General features: G+C 55.3%; 3 protein-coding genes across 16 annotated transcripts; 2 read left to right on the top strand and 1 right to left on the bottom strand.

Annotated features, from left to right (window-relative positions):
* The first annotated feature begins 893 nt into the window (after positions 1-893).
* On the top strand, positions 894-6,285 carry FXYD3 (FXYD domain containing ion transport regulator 3). Its single transcript, XM_053607018.1, has 8 exons — positions 894-938; positions 2,969-3,022; positions 4,006-4,038; positions 4,147-4,170; positions 5,213-5,287; positions 5,366-5,402; positions 5,714-5,751; positions 5,885-6,285. Exons 2-8 carry the CDS (start codon positions 2,983-2,985, stop codon positions 5,902-5,904), a joined length of 267 nt encoding a protein of 88 aa, XP_053462993.1. The 5' UTR covers positions 894-938; positions 2,969-2,982; the 3' UTR covers positions 5,905-6,285.
* Positions 6,286-6,455: 170 nt separating this feature from the next.
* LGI4 (leucine rich repeat LGI family member 4) lies at positions 6,456-14,542 on the bottom strand. 2 transcript variants are annotated; one of them, XM_053607017.1, is made up of 9 exons: positions 13,740-14,529; positions 13,286-13,357; positions 13,000-13,071; positions 12,284-12,355; positions 12,103-12,174; positions 11,703-11,872; positions 9,074-9,238; positions 8,482-8,987; positions 6,456-7,816 (listed from the first exon to the last, which is right to left on the bottom strand). In XM_053607017.1, the coding sequence occupies exons 1-9, from the start codon at positions 13,907-13,909 to the stop codon at positions 7,502-7,504; spliced, it is 1,614 nt and encodes a 537-aa protein (XP_053462992.1). In that variant the 5' UTR covers positions 13,910-14,529; the 3' UTR covers positions 6,456-7,501. The 2 variants fall into 2 exon arrangements, 1 of the variants encoding a protein (XP_053462992.1); XR_008383194.1 differs by having other exon boundaries at positions 7,681-7,816; positions 8,045-8,987; positions 13,740-14,542.
* A 2,517-nt stretch (positions 14,543-17,059) lies between these two features.
* FXYD1 (FXYD domain containing ion transport regulator 1) lies at positions 17,060-22,355 on the top strand. 13 transcript variants are annotated; one of them, XM_053606985.1, is made up of 9 exons: positions 18,352-18,457; positions 19,073-19,258; positions 19,585-19,649; positions 20,089-20,124; positions 20,652-20,726; positions 20,861-20,897; positions 21,809-21,858; positions 22,038-22,089; positions 22,217-22,355. In XM_053606985.1, the coding sequence occupies exons 4-9, from the start codon at positions 20,107-20,109 to the stop codon at positions 22,351-22,353; spliced, it is 369 nt and encodes a 122-aa protein (XP_053462960.1). In that variant the 5' UTR covers positions 18,352-18,457; positions 19,073-19,258; positions 19,585-19,649; positions 20,089-20,106; the 3' UTR covers positions 22,354-22,355. The 13 variants fall into 13 exon arrangements, with proteins under 13 accessions (XP_053462968.1, XP_053462961.1, XP_053462962.1 ...); XM_053606993.1 differs by lacking the exons at positions 18,352-18,457; positions 19,073-19,258 and adding an exon at positions 17,060-17,158 and having other exon boundaries at positions 22,217-22,353; XM_053606986.1 differs by lacking the exon at positions 19,073-19,258 and having other exon boundaries at positions 18,335-18,457; positions 22,217-22,353.
* Positions 22,356-22,361: the final 6 nt, after the last annotated feature.

Below are 22,361 nucleotides of genomic sequence, written 5' to 3'. Positions count from 1 at the left end.
GGGAGATTATGGTCTGGTCTAAGGCCCCAAAGCCCCTACGAGACCCCTACTCACTGTTCCAGCTTCTCCCCCATTTTCTTCCCAGCTCCCACTGCCTGACTTTGGTCGTACCAGCATCTTTGGCTGACCCTCAAGCCATGCTGAGAGCAAGACGTGGCCTGGAAGGGGACTTTGAGCCCCCATAATTGCCAGCAATCCTTCCTCCAAGCAAAACACGAAATCTAAGTACCATAAGTTGGGTTGTTACACTAGCACCATCAGGTTGTTACCTTCCTCCATGGCCCTGCAGGATAGAAGCTTTTTTTTTTTTTTTTTTTTTTTTTGAGACAGAATCTCACTATGTCACCCTCGGTAGAGTGCCATGGCATCATGGCTCACAGCAACCTCAAACTCTTGGGCTTAAGAGATTCTCTTGCTTCAGCCTCCCAAGTAGCTGAGACTACAGGTGCCCGCCACAACACCCAGCTGTTTTTCTTATTGTGGTTGTCATTGTTGTTCTAGCTGGCCTAGGCTGGGTTCGAACCCACCAGCCTCAGTGTATGTGGCTGGCACCCTACCCACTGAGCTACGGCACCGCCCAGATAGAAGCTCTTTTAAGGACCCCAGAATCTTCCTTCTTCAAGGTCCCTTTCTGGGCACAGGAGATTAGAGAAAGCTCCCCCTCTAATTTAAGAGGCCAAGTTCCAGCCCCTCTATTCTCTTATCACCTCACTAGAGGCTGCTGTGGCCTCAGTGACCCTGGGACAGTGGTGGGGAAGAGCTGAAGTTGTCTCTTTAAGAGCAGGAATGGGGTGGAGGAGTCTCTGAGCCTGGGGAGCCTGACTTGTTCTCTACCTGCCCAGGTTTGCTTAGGGCGTGGCAGCTTTGGATAAAAGCAGGACTCAGGCTTGGCAGCCTCGATTTCTCCGAGCCTCTGCCCAGCCTGGTGAGCCACACAGGTGAGCGTTGGGCCCCTCCTGGCAAGCCCTTTTATCTCTCCCTGCCACCCAACCCCTGCCACAGAGAAGCTCTGCTGTCCAAGACCCTAGGTGGATTGGGGGCCTCTAGGCAGAGGGGAGAGAGTCGGTGGCCCCAGGGTGTCTGGGACTGGGGGTATGTGTTTTCTGGACACCTCTAGGGAAAGGTCAGGGAGCAGCCTGGGGAAGCTCTAAAATGGGGTGTCAGGAAAGCTCAGGGACACAGGGTGGGTGTTCCACACACCCCAGAATAGAGAGGAAAGTAGAGGTAGAAACAGCCCTCAGACAGGCCTGGAAGGAGCAGAGAGGGCTGCCTTCCTCTCTAAGCCTGCCCCCCTCCTGCACTGAGGGAACAGCCCAGCAGTGAGGGCGGACACCAAGCCCCTGGTTCCCAGTGGCCTCCAGAAAAGCCAGGCTGGGAGAGGCTGTCGCCATCCATCAGTCTCCTGTGTCCAACGCTGGGTGATGTCATGGGGATGGGGGATGGTAGGGGCCTCAGAGGCCATGGGTGGCTCAGAGGAGCCTGTAGAAAAAGCCTTGAGAGGTGAGTCTCAGGGTGACAGAGCACAGCCTTATGCTGAATTTGCAGGCGTTACAGGGTTGCAAGAGCAACATGGGCTAACAGTTGTGCCAACTTCATCAGGCTGCAGAGATTATGAGTGAATAAGCGCGAAGAGCTGAGAAAGTGCCCAGCATGGGGGGGAAGTCTCAATGAGCACCAGCTGTTATTACTAGTATTAGTATCATGGTGGGGTGGCAGAGCCTCCCGAGGTAGTTTTGGATAACAGGCAGTCCCCTGCAACCTTATGCTTAGGCCACCATGCCACCTGCTCACCCACCCACCCCTGCTCTTCCAACACTTCTTTAAAGTCCTAAATCCTTTAATAATGCTCCCCAAAGCTGTAGGCCCTCTTTCTGGAAAAAAAAAATGGATGCTCAAACTAATGGACTCATTCCATCTGGAATAGAGAGGGAGGTTGAGAGGATCCCCAGGGCACAGGGAAATGGAGTCAAGGAGGAGTCTGCACGGACATTTGGGAAACACCTGCACAGTTGGTTCTGACCGCACCAACCCCTCTCCGACCATGTGTGTTGCCATCAGTGAAATAAGAACATAATGGCTGACTTCAGGGGTTTTGGCTGTGGTCAGGGGTCTTACTGCAGGCTCACAGGGTGATAGGATAGGACTGCTGCCAGGCCAGGAAGGGATGGGGGAGAAGGTGCTCCTTACTGGGTAGGCCTACCTGAGAAGGAGGAAGTGTTCGCTGCTGAGAGGAGCTTGGCAGGGCCTAGGGTGGAATGGGGATCCAGAGCGGGGGACTGGCTGGCCAGGGCTGGGGCTGGGAGGAGGTAGAGGAAGACGTGACAGAAATGGAGCTGGGGCTGCAGCTCAGCCAAGTGTGCCCTTCCAACCCCCCACCCCAGCCTTGGAGATGTCTCCTCCCCATACCTTGTCCTGAGCAGCCTGAGAAGACAGCACCATCCCCAGCGCCCAAAGTCTGCAAAGTTGGGGCAGGGCCGGGCAGGCTCCAAGCTGTCTGTGGGAGACAATCCCGGAACCGGGCCTCCTGCCACCTGGCTCCCAACACCCCATTTCCCACAACACCCCAAGGCCCTGACAGTCCTGAGTTACAGCAGCTGCTAGGGAGTCAGGTCCAATTTAAACTCTCCTTCTTGGCTAGGTGACCTTGGGCACCTGCTGTCTCACTTCTCACAGCCTCAGTTTCCCCATCTGTATGATGAGGATAGCATGTGGGCAGTAACCCCCTCATTTGGCCTTGTCCAGTTGAGTTATTTCAGGGGCTCCTCCTCCTCAGGTCTGAGTCCTGGCCCAGCCCCCACTTCACTTCCCAACTCCTTCTTATCTCAGCTTGGAGTCTCAGCGCTAGCCCTCCTGTCCCCAGGGCTGAGCACCCTGGCTGGGAGCAGGGTGGAGGTGGTGGGCACTGGAGGCAGAGGGCCTGGTGGGCCACTGGCCCTGCTAAGCTGGACCCACACTTGGACCCCTCTAGGCCAGCGCTCTGACATGCAGGAGGCCGCCCTGAGCTTGCTCGTCCTCCTGGCAGGTGAGTGCCTGACCCTGAGCTGCCGTTTCCTCTGGACCCCCCAGCTGGGGGGTGGCCAAGCCTCCTGTCTCTCTCATGTGCTTTTCTCCCTCCCCTGGGGAGGTGGCAGCTCTTAGAACAGTATCTCCTTGGGGGTAAGAAGCATCACAGTAGTGATTTCAAGGGACGCAGGTCAGTGCTTCTTATGGCAGTGGCTCACATGGCTAGTAAGTCACTGTCTTCCCCATTCTCTTGTATATCTTCTGAGGACATGGAGGAGAGGGCTCTGTCTTTAACTGTGTCTTTAACGCCTCCATAAAGTGTTTCTTCATCTATAAAAGTGAGGGGAATAATAGCTGCTCGTAGAGCCATCGAGATTAAATAAGTTAATATTTGAAAAGCACTTAGAACAGAGCCTGGTGTAGAGTAAGCCTGTGTGTTCCTGCTTTAAGGTAATTAAAAAGTATTAATCTCCCTTTAACAGGGCTTAGGCCCAGAGCTGAGGCATCACACTGCTTCTAACCGGAATTCCATCCTGGTCTTTGCTTTCATTGTATTTCTCTTTCTGTCACATTGGGTAAGACTAGTGTTCCATGCAGGATAGAGATATAAAGGTGCATTTTTAAGTAAAGTGCATATGAGTTTATAATAGTGTCCCGTTTTAAAGAGGGGGGATGAGCAAATGCCAGCACAGGCTGTCTGGACGTGTCAGAAATCGGGAAGATGGACTGTGAGAGGGACTGGCTTTGGGGAAGCAGGACCGTCTGTCATCTTCACAAGGAAAGTGCCCCGTTTCTGCAGGAGGCATAATGACTTAACCACGTGTCTGGAGACATGGAACCAGATGATGGCCCAAACGCTCCCAGACTAGGCCCTATTTCAGGTGGAAAAATGCTGGCATGACTTGAATGTGTGGGGGCTAAGTGGGCAAGTCCTCATTTCCATGATGGGACATGCTGAGGCACTGTCATCATCTCCCCCACGTCCCCGCTTCTCCCCACCAGGCCTGCCTGCCCTGGATGCCAATGACCCAGAAGGTGAGTCAGACTGGACTCCTTCGCCCATCCCACCCCCAACTCCTCCAGTGGGGTCCCTGCATCCTGGCTGTTGTCCTGGATTCATGTTCTTTTTCTCTTTCCTTACAGATAAAAACAGTCCTTTCTACTATGGTGAGAGTTTGTGCCCCAATTTCACTTCCCTCAACCCCACATGCCCAGGGTCCCACACAGGGCTGGGTGAGGGTCTGATGTGGGTGATACAGAGGCAAGGACAGGAAGGGGCTGGGATTAGGGTGTTGAGCAGTAGATATGGTGAATTAAAGGGACAGGAGATGGCAACCTGGGTCTTGGAGAGGTTGTATTACAGCAAGGTAATTAGACACATGCAAGAGATGAGGACAGGTCACAAGACGCCATTGTTTGTTTCGAACCAACTGCTGGGAGAAGGCGTGATTTGGGAAGACTTCCTGGAGGAGGCAAGCTATTCCTCCAAAATCCTCGTTGGGCTCCAGATTCCAGGGTCTACTCTTCCTCCCACCCTTGCCTCCTCCATGCCCCTCACTCCACTGCAACCACACCAGCCTCATTGTTGCTCAAACACTCTGCAGCAGCCTCCGGCCTTTGCTGACCCCTCTGCTGGAAGCCGTCCTTCCAAGATCTCCAAGTCCCTTCCCTTGCCTCCTTCAGGCCTCTGATCAAATGCAGCCTCCTCAGAGAGGCCTTCCTTGACCCCTCTCTCTAGAACAATGTTTGTCAACCTTTTTAATCTCACAGCACACTTAAATTATGTTCATCCAAAACACTTGTAAAAAAAAAAAAAGAATATACTGTGCTTTGTTTGAACTCCTTTTGAAAATAATTTGATTCATACTCTTTAAAGATTTTCACAGCACACCTGCGATCCTCTCATGGCACACCAGTGTGCCACGGGACAGTGGTTGAAAATCACTGCTTTGGACGTGCTGCTTTTGACTTTCTGCCCCCTGCCCCATCTGTCTCTCCACACATGGTTCCTCTCTACCTGAGCCCACACAAGTGCTTGCTTGCTGTGTGTGGACCAGAATGTGAGCACCTGGAATTTTGTCTGTTCTCTGAGTGCTGTGTCCCCAGCACCCCACACATCATAGGTGCTGAAGACTTATTTACCAAGTGGATGGGGGGTGGATGAGGAGGACACAGGCTGGCATCCAGGTCCCCTCTGCTTTTCTCCTAGACTGGCACAGACTCCGGGTCGGTGGGCTCATCTGTGCGGGGGTTCTGTGCGCCATCGGAATCATTGTCCTCATGAGTGAGTGGAGATGCTGGAGGGAGTTGGCAGGGCAGGGCCCGGGGTCCCCTCCCCTCACCACTCACCTCTCCCCAACAGGCGGGAAATGCAAATGCAAGTTCAGGCAGAAGCCCAGGTGAGATGGGTTCCTGGCAAGCCTGCCTTGTGCTGGCAGGCACTTTTCAAGGTAAAAGAGCTATGTCTTGCAGAAAGAGGACAGGCCTCCAGATCTGCCTGGGAGAGTTCCTGCTACTAAGATTTCCTAGGTTTATTATTCGGTAGCTACTAGTCCCCAGAGGACTCCAAATCCTGAAATGCTTCAGTCCCTGGGATTGGTCAATCTTCCGGTGGAAAAGCAGCCATGTTTAGGCAAACTCAGAACCCTCTAGTCCTGAGGGAGAGGACAAATGGGGGTGGATATGGACCTTAGCACTTTTGTCTCCCTAGTCACCGTTCAGGAGATGCTCCGCCTCTCATCACTCCAGGTAAGGCAGGGGCAGCATGGGGCTGGGAGAAACATGGGGAATGAGGTGTGTGTGTGTGTGCTCACACTCACACACACACTGGAAAGGAAGAACTCAATCCACCCTCACAAACTGACTCTGTCACTTCTCCCAGGCTCAGCCCATAACTGCTGAGGATGGACCAGCCAGAAGAGCATGGATGGCCTTTCTCTGTTCCCAGGTCCCAGCTCTGCACAGGAGCCTGAGATCCAGAGTGAAATTCTCCCTCCTTTCCTCAGACTATCTTGCCAGGGACTCATCTCACCTCTCACAGGAGGGTCTGTTTATTCATTTTTTAAATCTAAAATGATCTTGCCTCTGGCCCAAGCAACGTCTTGACTCCCTGTGTATGCAGGTTTGGGGCTGGGAGCAGGCAGAACCTCTCTGTTGGGAAGATCCCTCCAGGCTTGGTGGATGGTGTGGGGTCTGCCTTCTGCCTCCATGGCTGTGGGAGCCTCATGTGCAATTTAAGTTTTTTTAGCAGGCAAACGTAGGGCGCTTTTGACAGTAAAAGAGAATCTAACCAGATGGAGTGCTGGCACACTCGGGTGGACACTGAGAATGTCTTAGGGGGACCAGGCTGCCATGATGGAAGGGCTCAGGTAGCTCACAATTTCTGTCCCTAGGACCCTCTAACGCACTCCTGAGACCTCACTTTGATCAGGAGACCTTTCCAAATCCCCAACTATCCCTGTGAGACCTTTAAATAATTCCCGTGATATCCCTAATAATATACTATGGGCACATGCTGTGAGAACTTCCCTGCCTCAGACTCCCCTGAGATTCCCCAGTACCCAATAAAGTATCCAAAATGTCCCCATGAGCCAACCCATAAAAAGCCCAAAACTCTTCAAAACGCCCAAAAATATCTCCTGCAAGGTTCGAGACATAACCCCCCAAAAGAGATCCACAATAAACTCGTAACCTGTTCCCTCATCATGCCCTTACATTCTTCAAATATCCCCTGAGGCCAGCACCCACAGGACCCCCCGGGTGGCTCCCCGCAGCCAAACTGCGCGTCCCTGGGGCCGCCTCCAAACCCAATCCCAGCGCTACTCCAGGGACCCGCCCCTTTCCCATTCCCTGTCCCAGTCACCCAGTCCCAGAGAGCTCACAGGAGCCGGACAGACGGTGCACAGAGCATTTATTAAACTGTCCTAGCCTCAGTCCTGCCCCGGAGAGGGGCTTCTGGGCAGCCAAGACACGCCCGGATCCCACCACAGGCCCAACTTCTGCCGCGCATGCGCAGGAGGCCCGGAGGCGGTGCCCAGGAACCGCCCAGTCCCAGCCCCAGGAGGTGGCCGGGTGGCAGTCAGAGGCACTCAGCTAGGCCTGGGCTCCTCTCTGCGCAGGGGTAAAGGAGAGCCATCTCCTCAGTTCTTTCTTAGGGAGCAGGGAAAGTGGGAGTGAGGGGGGCGCGTCCAGACCCTACTGAGCTCTGGACAGTCTCCCCTCTACTTTCAGGGGCTCCTTGCAGCCCCAGCCTGAGCGCGTGGGTTGCCTCTGGATGGTGGGGTGTCTGCTCCAGCCAAGTTGTTGCTTCAGACTGCAAGGGCGACTTGGAAGATCCAATGGGCTAAGGTCTAGGTCTGTGGGTGATGAACTTGGCCTGTGGTCAGCATCTCAGAGGACCTGGCACCAAATGAGGCCAGGAGGTCAGCCACGGAAGCGTCTGGAGGCACGAGACGTCCTGGGCCAGTCTCCTAAGCCACGTCCAGGCTCGCTTTGCGTCTCAGGCACTGAGGTCTAGCTCACGATGCTGGTAGATCTGCGTGGGGCCCTTGAAGCAAGCGGCGAAGAGGAAGCGTCTGCCGGCCACCGTGACGTGGGCGAAGGCCCGGGGCGCAACCAAAGCCGGGGGCCCCACTTCCTGCACTGGCTCCAGGAGCCCCTTGTCAGGCTCCAGCCGGAAAACCTGGCTGAAGGCGAAGTCGCTGCCCAGGATAGCCAACTGGTCCCTGGCGATGAGCAGAGGCTGGAAGACGTGGGCGCCGCGGGAGGGGAGTTGTTGCAGCAGGCGGAACATGGAGCCGTCCCAGCGCATGACCTGCAGGAGAGCTGCCAGTTAGGGCCAAGGGACCCAGGGAGGCTCCAGAGGACGTGTTCCCCAACCCCCACAGCTTTCTTCATAAAGAAAGCACCACCCAGCTGCTCAGGCAGAACCTCCGAGAGCTCTTGGCCCCTCTTTCCCCTCACAGCCCATGCAGAATCTGTCAGCAGGGACACAGCAGCTCTCCCAGGCATCTCCCCGGTCACACAGGGACCTGGTGAACACCTGAGTCAAATCAGGGTCTTTCCAGGCTCAGACCCCTCCCCTGGCTGCACTTCACTCCAGAACCAGTGCTGGAGAGGATGAGAGGGGGTTCGGAGCTTCAATGGGAGAGGGTGTGGCTGCAGTGGAATCCGGGGTGCTCAGAGTTACAGAGCAAGAATCTGGGAGTGAAATCAGAATCTTGGAGCTGGTGTCAGTGTTGGGGGTGTGGAGTGGTTTAGAGTTAGCCGGTCTTGAGGGGTTACTGACTTGGTGTCCCTATTTGAATAGGGGGGTGTAGTGCAAAGGTCAGTATGTAAGCTGGGCCAGAGTTTAAAGTTTAATGTGCAAGTAAGGTCAATGCCAAAGAGCCAGGCCTCAACGGGAGTCAGCCACAGCATCAGGCCTGGCTGGTGCCCCTACCTCACCTCCCTGCAGCCGGCCGCCCCACTCAGCCTCACCATGGAATCCCCAATGTAGCGTGTCAGGCACAGGAACACATCCCCACCAGCCTGGAAGTGGTGCGTGGCATAGACATCCTCGGCCTCAGGGATGTCTGTGCGCCTCTCGAAGCGGCCACCAGACCAGTGGAAGAGCACAGGCCGCTGTGAGGCCGAGGCCAGCAACAGGTGGGACCTGCCATCCAGCTCCAGGGCCTCTGCATCGGTGTCCCGGTGCCAGGCGTGCAGGCTCTGGCGCGGATAAAAGCCAGGTCCATCACGGCACAGCAGTGTGGTGCTGCCTGCCTTGGAAGCGTCAGCCACCACGAAGCAGGGCTGTCTGTCCAGCCACAAGAGCTCAGCATCGTTGGGCCGCAGCAGCCGCCGAGGGGCCAGTGCCTGCATCGGAGCCAGGCGCAGGCCCGGGCTGGGTCGGGTCCACAGCTGCGAGCCTCCCCACAAGCGGGCAGCCAACACGAAGAGGCTCGGGCCCAGCACCAGCGGCTTGCAGGACACCACCGAAGGCGCTGTAGGGGAGTGGGGAGCAGGTCAGGTCTGCCAGCTAGGCTGCTGGGCAGGCATGAGGGCAGCGGGGGGGGGGGGGGGGGCTCACCAGACAGCTCTTCCTCAGGCCGGAAGCGCTGCAGGCTGTAGTCCCAGGAGAGAATCAGGCAGCGGCCGGCAAAGGGCTGTGCCAAAACGATGTGGGGTTCTCCCTGGTAGGAGAAGGGCTCCACGCCCAGTGCTGACTCCCCGACAGTTTGGAACCAGGACAGCTCTGGGGATGGCAGGAGAGAATCAGGCAGTCCCAGAGGACCCCAAGGGTCCTCATAGCTGAAAAATGGTTTGTGCTTCTCTAAAACGTGGCCCATTCACCTCAGAGGGACATAGGAGTGGAATGTTTGTCTGTAGCTAATAATCCTTATTTTCTAAACTGTTGTGGCATCACTGAATAATCCCTTAGTAGTGGCACAGTTATTGACTTAACTTCGAAACATGACTATTTTTGATACATTCTGTTACCATCTCTACTTCATTCATGAGGAAATTAAGGCTGAGTGGCAAAGACAGCCAGTTGCCCAACAAACTCCCTCCTTCCCATTCTCCAGAAAAAGGATTAGAGCTAGCCACCAGGTTGCCCAGCCAGAGGCCACATTGTCTCAGCACTCTCACTCATGGCTCACCCTAGCAATTAGGTGTGGCCCCATCAAGATCAAGCTCCCAGCGGATCAAGGGCAGAGTGATGGGTTTAATGTTCGTCTCACTTGTTTGCATGAAAACAGCTTGTTCTGGACTTGATCTGGTGCACAGCAGATCGGGGAGTCAACCATGCCTGCCCAGCAGCCTGGTTTCAACCATGAAAATAAAGACAATGCTGGGAGCTGCCCCACCCACCTGGATAGCTCACCTCAGACTTTGCTGTCTTGAATTTGTGGGATTTTGAGCCTTTGCTACATCAGCTTAGCTTTCACAGTAACTTAAGTCCCAAGGCCACCCTTGTTGGAGGGTGGAGCCAAGCATTGACTCGTAATCTGTCACTCTGCATGCCTGGTCTTGTTTCTAGGTGCCAAGTTGAAACAATGAGCCAAACCACCCAGGATGTCCACCTAAAGGATGGATGTTTTAAAAATGGCCATCATTGGCTCGGCGCCCATATTTCAGTGGTTAGGGTGCCAGCCACATATGCTGAGGAAAGCAGGTTCGAACCTGGCCAGGGCCTGCCAAACAACAATGACAACTGCAACCAAAAAATAGCTGGGCGTTGTGGTGGGTGCCTGTAGTCCCAGCTACTTGGGAGGCTGAGGCAAGAGAATGGCTTAAGCCAAAGACCTGCCACAATGGGCTCCTGCCTCTTTTGACCTCATCTTTGTCTGTCCACTCACTTCCCCAAAGCCATACCTGCCTTCTTTTAAGCCTCAAATAGGGCATGCTCTATGATGTCTCAGGGCCATTGCCCTGACCGTTCCTTCTCCCTGGAGTGCCCTTCCCTCTGGTCTTCACTTAGCTAAATTCCCTGGGGTGAGTTCCCCCAAGTACCATGGCCTTCCCCTCACCTCTTCTTCTGAAGAAGGCTCTTCAGAGGAGCCTTCTCTGGCGCCCGGAGCACCCTCCTTAACTTCTTTCATCCCCGCCTACACCTGTCACAATGTGCAGTATGCATATACTTGGGGCATGTTTTATTTAATGTCTGTCTCCCCAAGCCCCCAGGACTCTTTAAGTCCCAAGGAGGCCAGAGCCCAGGGCTATCTTTGTCACCACAGTGTGTCTGTCCATCACTTCTCACAGGGCTGGGTGCAGAATGGACTTCAGTGAACGTTTGCTGAACAACTTGAATAAAGAGTTATTATATAACTCTTTATATACTAAAGAGGTTATACTAACCTCCTTGTTCTATGAGTCTCACAGACCAAAGATGTGTTACACTTCCATAGTAATTATTGTCATTATTGTATTAATAGCATCTCTGTAAAGATCCTTCAGGCTTGAACTCAAATGTCCACTCCTTCACGAAGCCTTTTCTGTCCCCTCAGTTTTCCTAGCTCTGGCTCTGGACTTCCCTGAGCCCAATCCCTCTGCCTGTCCCTCCCCATCTCTACCCTGATCAATTGTCCTGGGCCATGACTGTCCAGAGGTGGGTCTGCCTTCCCCTGAGGCGGGCTCTGTGAAGGCGAGACCCAGGCTGTCCTTTCATGCTGTCCCCTCTCTATTGCCCAGCTCCCACAAAGGTACCAAAAAATATTTATGGAAAAGCAAAGTAGGAAATGAGGTGATGTTGTACACGTAGTTCTTAGCATAATAGTTGGTGCATAAGAAGTATTTTTAAAGTGGTCAATTTTACACTAACAACAAGAGAACTATAAAGGCCTCTTGTCCCAGATTCTGTCAAATGCCGTGCATGTGTGAACGCATCACTGAGCCATACTACTGCACTATTTTTTTTTTTTTTTGCAGTTTTTGGCCAGGGCTGGGCTCCAACACGCCACCTCTGGTATATGAGGCTGATGCCATACCCCTTGATCCACAGGCACCACCCCCCTACTGCACTATTTATCATACCCATTTTGCAGATGAGGAAACTGAGGCTCAGAAAGGTGATGCTGCTTGCTCAGCATCTCACAGCCAGGAAGTGGCAGGGCAGGGTGTGAGGGGAGCCCCTGAGCCCTGGCAGTTCTTCCCCCTGCTCTCTGGCCTTATTCTGGGGACCCCTGCTAGCCCTCCCGGCCCGCTGGGAAAGCCCCCACCTATGCCTCTGCACTTGAACGTCTTGGGGTCGAGGTGGCGGAGCTGCATGTGGGCCAGGGCAGCAGGGCCTGCACAGGCCCCAGTCCCCACGCTGGCGTTCACGGTGGGCATCCACTGCAGCAGCCAGAGGACTCGGCAGTCACACTGGAACGGGTTCCCGCGGAGGTCCCTGGGGCAAGAGGCCGGGGAGGGGCTGCGACCCGCTTGCACGCCCTGGAGGCCTATGCTCCCACCTCCTCCCCAGGCAAGGGTCAGGATGGGAACCCCCCAGGGGCTACTAAAAATCTGTAAGAATCATGGCAGCCATCCTCATGCATGCCAGCCCAAAGTGGACACAGATGTCCCATCCCCTACAAACACTCCCACATCCCCTGGTATCCCAGCCCCCTTGAGCCTCACACATGAGTAAGGGTCTCCAGGCCTCGGAACAGGAATCTAGGGAGGGCCTCTATATGGTTGTTGGCCAGGCTTCTGGTGGAGGGAGAGAAGGAAGCATCATCAGCTGCCAGGATGCCCTGTGTCCCAGGTGATGGAGTATGAGGTGCCATCACAGAGGGCAGGGGGTGGAGGAGTCACGCACAGGTGTGTGAGTGAGCGAAGTCCTCTCAGAGCGTTCTTAGAGATGGAACCGATATTGTTGTCCTCAATGAAGCTGTGGAGGGAAGGTGGGGTGAGGGGGAGGCCATGGTACTTGGGGGAACTCACCCCAGGGAAGCCATAGGCCACTGGAATATGCTGAATTCTCCCCAACGCCTCAAACAATCCCAGGGAATGTGGCCCGATGGTCATTGCCTCACTGTGCATACTGCCACCACCATCACCACCAGCAGCACTAGCTCCAGTCTCACCTCCAACACCTCCTGTCATCACTGCCATTACTACCAGCACCAAGACCAGCACCACCCCCCACCAGTACCACCGTCAACACTGTCACAGAATCACCACCACCGTCTAACTCAGAGTTGTTTCCTGTTCATTTGGAACATTTCCTATTTCTGGCCTCTTTGTATGTACCCTCCTTGCCCACCTCCCCCACCAAGTCAGGTGGGGCCAGAAACAGGCTCTGGTTACTCAAGCTCTTCATGAATCTTGAAGCACAGAGAGGTGAGGTGAGTAGGCTCGTCAGCAGCCCTGACCCCATCCAAGGAGCCAGGCCTCTTGCCCCTACAGGAAGGTCCCTTGTCCAGACAACCCCCTCAGGGCCACAGTCCCTACCTCCCCCTACTCTGAGAGCCACAGAGGGGTCTCTTCTTCACCTCCCAGTCCCATTTGCGGCTGTCCCTTGGCCTCACTCACAGGTATTGCAGGTGGGACAGGCCTGCAAATGCATCATCCTCGATCACGGAGAAGGAGTTGGATGTGAAGAGGCTGGTAAGGGAGCAAGAAAGAAATGTTTCCAGAGTTACTGCCCCATCTGACATTTTAACCTTAGCCCCTATTCTCAGCCCACACAGGCATCGACACACTCAAGGGCATGGACAAATGCTTTCACACACACGCACACGTGTATACACACCCTCACACATGTGCATGGACACCCACGCCCTCGAGCTAGTTGCTGGTTCGTCCAGGCCCCACTCACAGCAGGTGCAGTGACGGCGTCCTCAGGAAGCTGCCAGCCTTCAGTTGGGTGACTCCAGTCCTGACAAGTGAGCTGGGAACACAGGTAGTGGTGGGTGAGGGGAAAACCGTACCAGTACTCCAGTCCCAAAGCAAAGTCTCCTGCTGTCCAGGAGAACTTGCCACGCCACCCTGCCCCTGGGTGCATTTCCCTACATGCCAGGAGGGACCGGCATTTGCCCTCCTCCCTCAGCAAGGATCCCAGCAGTGCTCAGCCCCCGGGGCTATCGGTCCTTTCCTCTCAGGCCCCGATGCTGTCCCTGCCCTCTGCTCCCTTCCAAATCCCAGTGTCCTTTGCTGCCCACCTTCGGAGGTCCCAATGGGCCCCTGTTTTGTTAGAGGCACCCTGCCCCAACCCCTGGGGGGGGTCCCAGGACTCCCACCCCCACTTCAGGCCACAGATGGCCCACACTCACAGTGACAGCAGGGTTGGGGAGAAGTTCACGGGCAGGTCCAGAGAGCCCTCACATAGGGCACTGTCTTTGGAGCAGGAGCAGCGGGGAGGACACTTCCCCTTTGGGGGTCTCCAGGCCACCCCCATCCCCACAGCGGCCAGCAGCAGCAGCAGAACGCCTGACCCGCCCATGCCCCCCACCTCCGCTGAGGCAGCTGCTTCTCTGCCCACCCAGCCCGCAGGGCACTACATCTCCTCTGCCAGGCGCCCCTCCACCCGCCTGCTGGCACGCTCTGCCCAGCTTCTGCCGCCTCTTTCTCAGCCCTTCTCTCAGCCTGGTCTGTCTTTCTCCCTGTATCTCTTTGGTATCTAATTTTCTGTTTCTCTTTCTGTCCCTTTCTGTCTCTTTGTATTTCTAACTCTGTGAATTCGCCTGTTTCCTATGCTGTCTCTTTCTCTCTCTAATTCTGTCTTTGTCTCTGTTTCTCTCTCTTCCTCTGCTGTTCTTTAGGTCTCTATCATCTGGTAGCGGGTGTGTGAGGGTGTGTGTGTGTGTGTGTGTGTGTGTGTGTGTATGTGTGTGTTTCTATCTGGTGTCTTTATTCCTGGTCTCTCTGCCCGCCCTTCCCAGTTCCCTGCAGTTTTTTGCCTCTTCCCACGCCCCTGCTCCCTGAGGTTTGGGAAAGGGGCTCGCTGGGCACCCGGTGTGTCCGGCAAAGCAGTAGGAAGGAGGAAGGGGTCAAGAGGCCATAGGAGGAGCAGCTCTGGGGAAGGGACTGGATGGCCCTATGCGAGGGGGAGGTGCCACCAGGGGCTGGAGCCGCCCCCACCCCTCCCACTAGCCCCCTCCCCAGATTCTCCACTCAACCCCGTTCAGGGAGTGTGAAGAGGATGTCACAGGGTGGGGACTGGAGACCCGGGTGGCTCTGCAGACCAGAGGGGTGTGGGAGGAGAGGCTGCTGGGGGCAGGGGACATCCTGGCCACTCCCAGCCAGCCCTCTCCCCTGGCTCCAGGAGGGCGTGGTGGGCGCTGTCTCCAAGGCCCAGAGGGGCCAGCTCAGGTCCAGCTGCTCCCTCTGGTGGCCACACTCAGCAGGACGCTGCCCTGACCCAATCCCAGGACCTCCCCGCCTAACCCTGAAATTAACCCCTTGAGTGCCCCCCACCTACTGGGGTCCCGGGGGGCCAACCAGGGAAGATGACAATGATACCACATCTTCTTCAGCACTTATTCTGCACCTGGCCTTGTCCTAAAATCTCATCTATTAACTCACTCTGAGCTCAGTTGGGCACTGTTCTGCAGCTGGAGAAATAGGAAGGACAGGGTCGGGTTACCCAGCTGGGGCAGAGGCAGGAGTCAAACCCAGGCAGCTGGCTCAGGGCCTGTCCATGTTATTTTGCATTCTTTGGAGATCAGAATTCGTTGAGATATGGATTGATGGTCGTTTTTATTTGGACGAAGGTCTTAGCAGCTTGGATAGATTCTGTAATTTATTCCATTAAATAAGGAAAGTAAATGACACTTGTTACCCATTCTGTAATAGTAATATATATTGAGCCCTTGCTCAATGCCAGACTTCACATGAATTTACTTACAACTCTGTGAAATGGGTATTATTGCCACCTCCCTTTGCAGATGGGGAAACTGAGGCATGGGGGAGGCTAAATGATTAATTTCATGACACTGGTCAGCTCTAAACCTAACCACTGTACCACCTGGTTGCCTGCAATTTAAAAAAAACATGCAGCCACTGTCACCACAAGTGCACACACACAGAAGCCTCATTGAAGGATAGGGAACTTAACACCAGGGCAGAGGTCACACCAGCCCAGTCTGGTGTGGCCCCAGGCAACTGGTTTTCAGTAATCCCATATGTCCAGTGGGGGCAGCTGTGGCACCCACTTCCCAGTTGTAGAGAGGACTCAGATGATGGAGGCAACTGATGCTTTTGGGGTCTGTATGGGGTAACACCTCATAGTGGTGCTTGGGGTGGACTTCGGATCCATGTCCTGGTCCTGCCCTGGGTACCTTGTGGTTTGAGTAAGGCCCTTTTGTCAACTGGATAGTGGGTATGAGGAACTTCTTTACAGGGGCTTTGGAAGTGAAGTGAGAGAGCTCAATGACAGGGACACAGAGGGGGAAAAGACAGGCCCGAACCCACACTCATAGAGTGCCCGGCCCAGCAGGGTTCTCACTGCAGATTATAGTGAGAACACAGACATCAATAACGATAGCTAACATTTTTGAAAATCACTTACCATGCTCCAGGCTTTCCTCTCGTTGTTTAATGTGGATTATTTTATTTTGTTTATTTATTTACTTTTTAGAGACAGACCCTCATTATATCACCCTCGGTAGAGTGCCATGGCATCACAGCTCAAAACAACCTCCAACTCCTGGGCTTAGGTATTCTCTTGCCTCAGCCTCCAGAGTAACTGGGACTATAGGTGCCCGCTACAATGCCCAGCTATTTTTTGTTGCAGTTTGGCCAGGGCCAGATTTGAACCCGCCACTTTCAGTATTTGGGGCCAGCACCCTACCCACTGAGCCACAGGCGCCGCCCTAACGTGGATTGTTTTAGATAATCAACTCAACTTCCCTCTGAGGTGATTACTGTTATTATCTCCGTTTTACAGGAGAAACTGAGCGACAGAGAGGTTAAGTCATTTGCCCAACATCACATGATTACAAAGGGCTGAGGCTCTCCACCATGGAGTGGTTAATGTTTCAGAGTTGACCGTAGGTGGGAAGGAAGGCAAATTGGCTAAGAGCTGGACAGATGCCCTGACCCCTGTTGCCCCCTTGCTTCCCTAACTCCTCCCCAGTGCTCCATAAACATCAGGGTTATCATTAACCCGGGACTGCTTGTGACCTTGGGGTGCAGGTTACTAGGGGCAGAGACTCAGAGGGCCCAGGACTGCTTGTGACCTTGGGGTGCAGGTTACCAGGGGCAGAGGCTCAGAGGGCCCAGGACTGCTGGTGACCTTGGGGTGCAGGTTACCAGGGGCAGAGGCTCAGAGGGCTCAGACAGGGATGAGGCAGCTTTTTGCTGCCTGGGTCCTCTGAAGCCACGTGTGTCTATGCACGCGTGTGTGCATGCAAATTTCAGGGCTGCACCTGTGCCTGGGTGTGATCACATCCAACTGCTCCTGACTATTCAGCAGAATGTGGTGTCTGGGCCTGTGCCTGACCATTGTGCGTGGGTAGCTTCTGTCCTTAACCACCAGGGGGACCTCCGGAGAACCAGGTCCACTTCACGAAGCCTTGGTTTTCTCATCGCTAAAATGTAGTTAATAATAACACAATGTCAGGTTCGGTGACCTCTGAACCCGGCCCAGGATTACATGTACATCCTTAGTGATTTCTCCATTTTAGAGCACAGAATACTGAGGCACGGAGAGATCACACAGGCCGCCCAAGGTCAAACGACAGGAGTGAAGGTTTTTCTTTTTCTTTTTTTTTTTTTGGCCAGGGTTGGGTTTGAACTTGTCACCTCCGGCATATGGGGCTGGCGCCCTACTCCTTTGAGCCACAGGTTTTTCTGTCACCAGCCTGTCACCGGCCTGCCCTGAAGATGCCTGTGTGTGTTGTCCCCTGGTGTTCACAGAGCCTGCATGAGCTCAGGAAAGGAACATTAAACACATGCCCATGATTTTGGAGTGTTTGAACACACAAGCCTGTCAGCCTGTCTGTAACAGTGTGGCCAGCGGTGTGCCTGTCTGCCGGTGCATGTGGGTGAGAACAAGTGTGTGCCTCTGTCTTGGTGGCTCTGTGTAAGAGCAGCTGGTTGCATGGCAAGTGTCCTTGACACTTTTGCTCGTGTTTCTGCTTCTCTGGGTGCCCATGGAAATGTGATGTGTATACACAAGTTTGTTGGCCTTTATACTTTTGAGGTTGCATAAGAGTGCGAGTATATTGTTGAATGTATTTATGGGGAGTGTGTGTATGTGTTGGTGTGTTTCTGTATGGCCATTTGTGAGTGTGTTTTCTGAGTGACTGTGTGGACGGGTGTGTGGCTGTGTCTCTATGTGCCTATGTGGGCGTCCATCTGAATGAATATGTGTGTGTACACAACAGTTTGTCTCAGTGTTTTCTGGCTGGTATTCGAGGTGCTGGCTGTGCGTCCAGACCTTTGGGTTTCTCTGTGGGTGTGTTATTCTCAGCGTGTGTCTGTCTCAGTGTGGGTGTGCACATACATGCATTTGTTTTTGTGCCTGTGTATCTGAGTCTTGGGGTTCCTCTGTGTATGTGTGGTGTATGCATCACTCAAGGGACCCACCCGACTGCAGCAGATGGTACCCCCTACAGCACACTGTGGTTAGGGGTCAGTGGGCTCCTAGGCACTCAGGCTGGGTGACCCCAGGCTCCAGCTGGGCTGATTCCCAGGGAGCAATACACACACGTGTGTGTATGTGTGTGTGTGTGAGACTGTGTCTGAAATTCTGTCCTCCACCGTGTTCCCTGCCTTTCCTGCACCGTCTGCTATTCCTCCAACTGCCCTGAGAGAGTTAACCCAGCGGGCCAGGGCGGTCTGGGCTGGGGGCCGCCCCCTGGCCCCCCTCCAGCCCCGGCTCCAGTTACAGCTGCTGTTGGGGAGGGCCAGGGTGGGGTGGGGCTGGGAGGGGAGCCTGCTGGGGGCGGTGCATCTAGCTCTGGGCCAGGGGGTCCAAAGTGCTCAGCCCCCGGGGCACAGTAGGACATTTGGGGGCCTTCTTTCCGCAGGGGACAGACTGACTGGGGTGAGCACCCCCCTCCAGCCCTCCCCTCCAGGCCTCACCCCTGGCCTGGCCGGGCTGCCTATTTTGGGAGCAGGAGTGGCCAGCCCATGGCTTCCCAGGCAGGCCTGACCCAAGAGGGAGGGAGAGTGGTTGGGACGCTGGGGTTCTGCAGGGGTGGGGTGTGGGCTGTAGGTGCGACTCCTCCCTTCCCTGCGGCTGTGTGTGCACTCTGGCTGGCTGTACTGTTTGGACACACACGTGTGTAGGTCTGGTTGCATCACTGTTTGGGGGCACCAGAGGCCCAGATGAGGAGAACGGTGTGCCTGATGGTGCGTCCACCTTCCCACCCAGCCCAGTCCCACCAGAAGTGTTGTCTCATTTCCATTCCTGTTCTGTGGTGTGTATGTGTGTGTGTACTCATCCCGGCCCTGGCATCTGTCTGCCGTCTCTCAGGCTCAGTAGCCTAGGCCCCATGCCACTGGCCGGGTGTTGTCAGGTTCTGAAAGATGTCACCCAGAGTCGGGTGGGGCAGAAGGATTGTTTTCCCTTTTCTCATTGCTTCCTGGAGAGGAGAAGGGGTAGCCTTTCCCACAGGGGCAGCCTGTGGCAATGTGGCAGCCGGATCTCGCCCCATAGGACTGTTCGTGACCCCCGAGTGGGGGAAGGCAGGCTGTTGCCATGGTGGCCTGAGCGAGGCGAATTCCTCCAGGGTGAAGTGGGAGATATTTATACCCAGGGTCAGGCCTGGAGGCGGGCAGCCGAGGGCAGGAGAGCTGGGATTTCACGGGACACAGCGAGGCTGGGACTGCAGTGTGCAAGCAGGTGGGACTTGGGCGTGTCCCGCTGTCTTCCACATTGTCTGTCTCTTCTCTGCCGGTGTGAGGCGTCACTGTGCTCTCCCCTGGAGGGTAGGTTTCAGGAAGTTGGGTCTGCTGTGCCCCTGCCCTTCCCCCACTTCGTAGATTGTTTTGGTGACGCCATGTCCTCATGAAGCTTGAGGTACCCCTGTTTCTCTGGGCAACCAAGCTAGTTGATTAGTGCTTTTGTGATTAAGTTCCTGGACTGTCTCTGACTTAATCCCTTGGGTTCAGGCCCTTATGGTGGGGAGAAAAAGGGGACACATTTCCTGACCTTCAGTGTCTCCCTAGGATAATGGCGTCTCTTGGCCACATCTTGGTTCTCTGTGTGGGTCTTCTGGCCACGGCTGACGCAGGTGAGTCTAGGGGAGGCAGCCCACTGTGCACCTCAGCTCCAAGGATGACAGGGATAGAAAAGACCTCACGAAGGAACCCAACCCGCACTGTTTGGGTCAATTGGGGCACCAGAAAATTAAGGGTCTCCACATGGTGTCCAGCCACAGGCAGGGATTTGGGGGAGGGGAGAGGATGTCAGGCAAAGGTGGGAGTGGGATGTAGGCCCCCCAACTGGAAAATGGAATCAGATGGCCTGCAGTTAGTCAGAGAGCTGGGGCAGTTAGGGGGCCCCCGTTCCCCACCCCAGAAAGTGCCTCTGGGGCAGGATGGATCCAGAGAGGGTGGGCCACATGCCCCAAACTCTCAGCCCAGGAAAGCAGAGCCCTGGAAGAATGTTTATGCCCCTCCCTGCCCAGGGTCCCAGGAAGCATTTGACCCCTGATTTCTCTCTCTTTCCAGAAGGTCCAAAGAAGGAACATGACCCATTCACCTATGGTGAGGGGCGTCTGTCTTCCGAAGTCTGGGAGTTTGGGGGTCTGACTGTCCTTCCTTATTACTCCCCTCTTTCTCCCTCTCTCTCTTTTTCCTCTCCCCACCCCTCATCGTTTATTCTCTGTCATTCTTTTCTCTTTTGCTGTCTGTCACCGTGTCTAGACTGTCACTCTCCTTCTCTCACTCCCTCTGTTTCATCCCTCATTGGTTCTCTCTGTCGTGTTCCCTGGTCTCTCTCAGTATCTCAGGGCCCATCCCCAGCTGCCTCCTGTCTTTTCTCCCCTCGCTGTCTCCTGTCTCCCTTCTCCTCCCCACACTCCACCCCTGCTCCCTGCCCAACTCCCTTCTCTCCTGCTTTCCTGGGCATCCCTCACCCCCTCTCCTTTTGGGTTTCTCTGTGTATGTATGGTTTCTCCTTTCATATCTGCTGCTCCCCATCTTCTCCCTTCCCTCCTCCTCCCTGCCTCTCTGCTCCCATTGTGCCCCTCTCCTCTCCTCCCTACCCTCACCCTGCTTCCTGCCGTCCGCAGACTACCGCTCCCTGCGAATCGGAGGCCTCATCATCGCTGGGATCCTCTTCATCCTGGGCATCCTTATCGTGCTCAGTGAGTGCCCCCACCCGGCCCCGCCCCGCCCCGCCCCGGCCCCGCCCAGCCACGCCCCCAGCGAGGTGAGCTGGAGCGAGAGCGCCCCGCAGCGCCAGCCCGTGGAGAATCAGCCTTTCTCTCCTCGCCTACAGGCAAAAGATGCCGGTGCAAATTCAACCAGCAGCAGAAGTAAGAGGCCTTTCTCCACCTTGGGTGCCTACTACGCTCTAGAAGGGCACCGGGTGGGGCGGGTGAGGGGGGAAGTCCACCCCATCCGCGGTCAGATCCCTTGCAGCGAATCTGTATTAAGCACCTACTGTGTGCCAAGGCCCACTGTCCCATGGTCCCCTGGGACTGCGATGAAAACACCTCCCACCCTTCCTGGCCGAGCTCCCAGTCCAGTGGGGGCGGTGGCCGTGGGTTCTGACAGCTCCACAGATAGAAAATCACAAAGCGTGATAACACAAAGTGCCGGAAAGAAAGGGCCGCGGTGAAATGAGATCACCTCACACTGGCGGCCCAGTTTAGCTTGGAGTCCTGTTCCCGGCGCTTTGATTCAGCTTTAAATAAAAATTTAAAAGCACAGCAGTGTATGGATACCTTCGCCATGCTAAAGAAGTACAGATATTATAAGTAACAACTAATATTTATTGGGTGTGTACCACGTGTCACACACCGTTTCATCGTGTGTTAGGTCATTGACCCCGCACATCACCTCTGTGAAAGGGGTGCTGTTATTAACCCCATTTTACAGTTGAGAAAACTGAGGCACGGGGAGGTAAAGTCGCTTTGCCCAAGATCACTCAACTGGAAGGTGGGGATTCTGGGTTTCCCACCCCGTCATCTCGTGCCAGTCTGCCAGGTTCCTTTGATCCTCGCTCCCCCACCAACTTCAGGTCCCATCCCCCACTTCGGTGGAGGTACTCACTGTTCACCTGCTGCGCATTTAAACTGTCCCTGGGGGCTCCTCATTTCGGACCCTGAGCCTGCTCCTCCCACACCGGTCTGGGAAATGAGGCCTGTATTGGGTGTTTCCTGCAAGGGCCGCCTCTCCCCTTTTCCATCCCCAATTCCCTCTGCCTCTGCCTCTGCCTTCCCAGGACTGGGGAACCTGATGAAGAGGAGGGAACTTTCCGCAGCTCCATCCGCCGTGAGTTTGGGGAGACTGTGGGTATTTGGAGAAGAAGGCTAGTTCCAAGGACTCCTTTCCTGGCCCGCCCCGGGCATGTAGAGGGAGGGGCTTGATCTGGGAGTTGCCCAGCCGCGGTCCCCCCTCCGTGGGAGGGAGGATGCCCCTTCTGACACCCGATCTCTTGGTGTGCCCCTCAGGTCTGTCCAGCCGCAGGCGGTAGAAACACCTGGCGCGCTGGAACTCAGCCAGGTCCTGCAGCTCTGACTAGGCGGGGGGAGGGGGCAAGGGGGGAGGAGGGGCCGGGTGCCAGGGAGGGAGGGCGGCGAGGAGGAGGGCTGGAGGTCCCTCCTTGCCTCTCGCCCTTTTCACCCCACAGGAGTCCCTGGGAACCTGACGCCTCCCATCCACCACCTGCGCGCCCACCGCCTGGTCCACCGCCTGCTTCCCCAGCTATGCCGGCGCAGACGCCTCACGCCGCCCGGACTTCCAATAAAACGTGCTTTTCTCCCTTGACAGCGCTT

The sequence above is a fragment of the Nycticebus coucang genome, chromosome 10 (genome assembly GCF_027406575.1).
Source record: "Nycticebus coucang isolate mNycCou1 chromosome 10, mNycCou1.pri, whole genome shotgun sequence".
Lineage (NCBI taxonomy): Eukaryota > Metazoa > Chordata > Mammalia > Primates > Lorisidae > Nycticebus > Nycticebus coucang.
The sequence above is the reverse complement of the archived record's forward strand: the minus strand, read 5'-3'. Positions and strand labels throughout refer to the sequence as shown.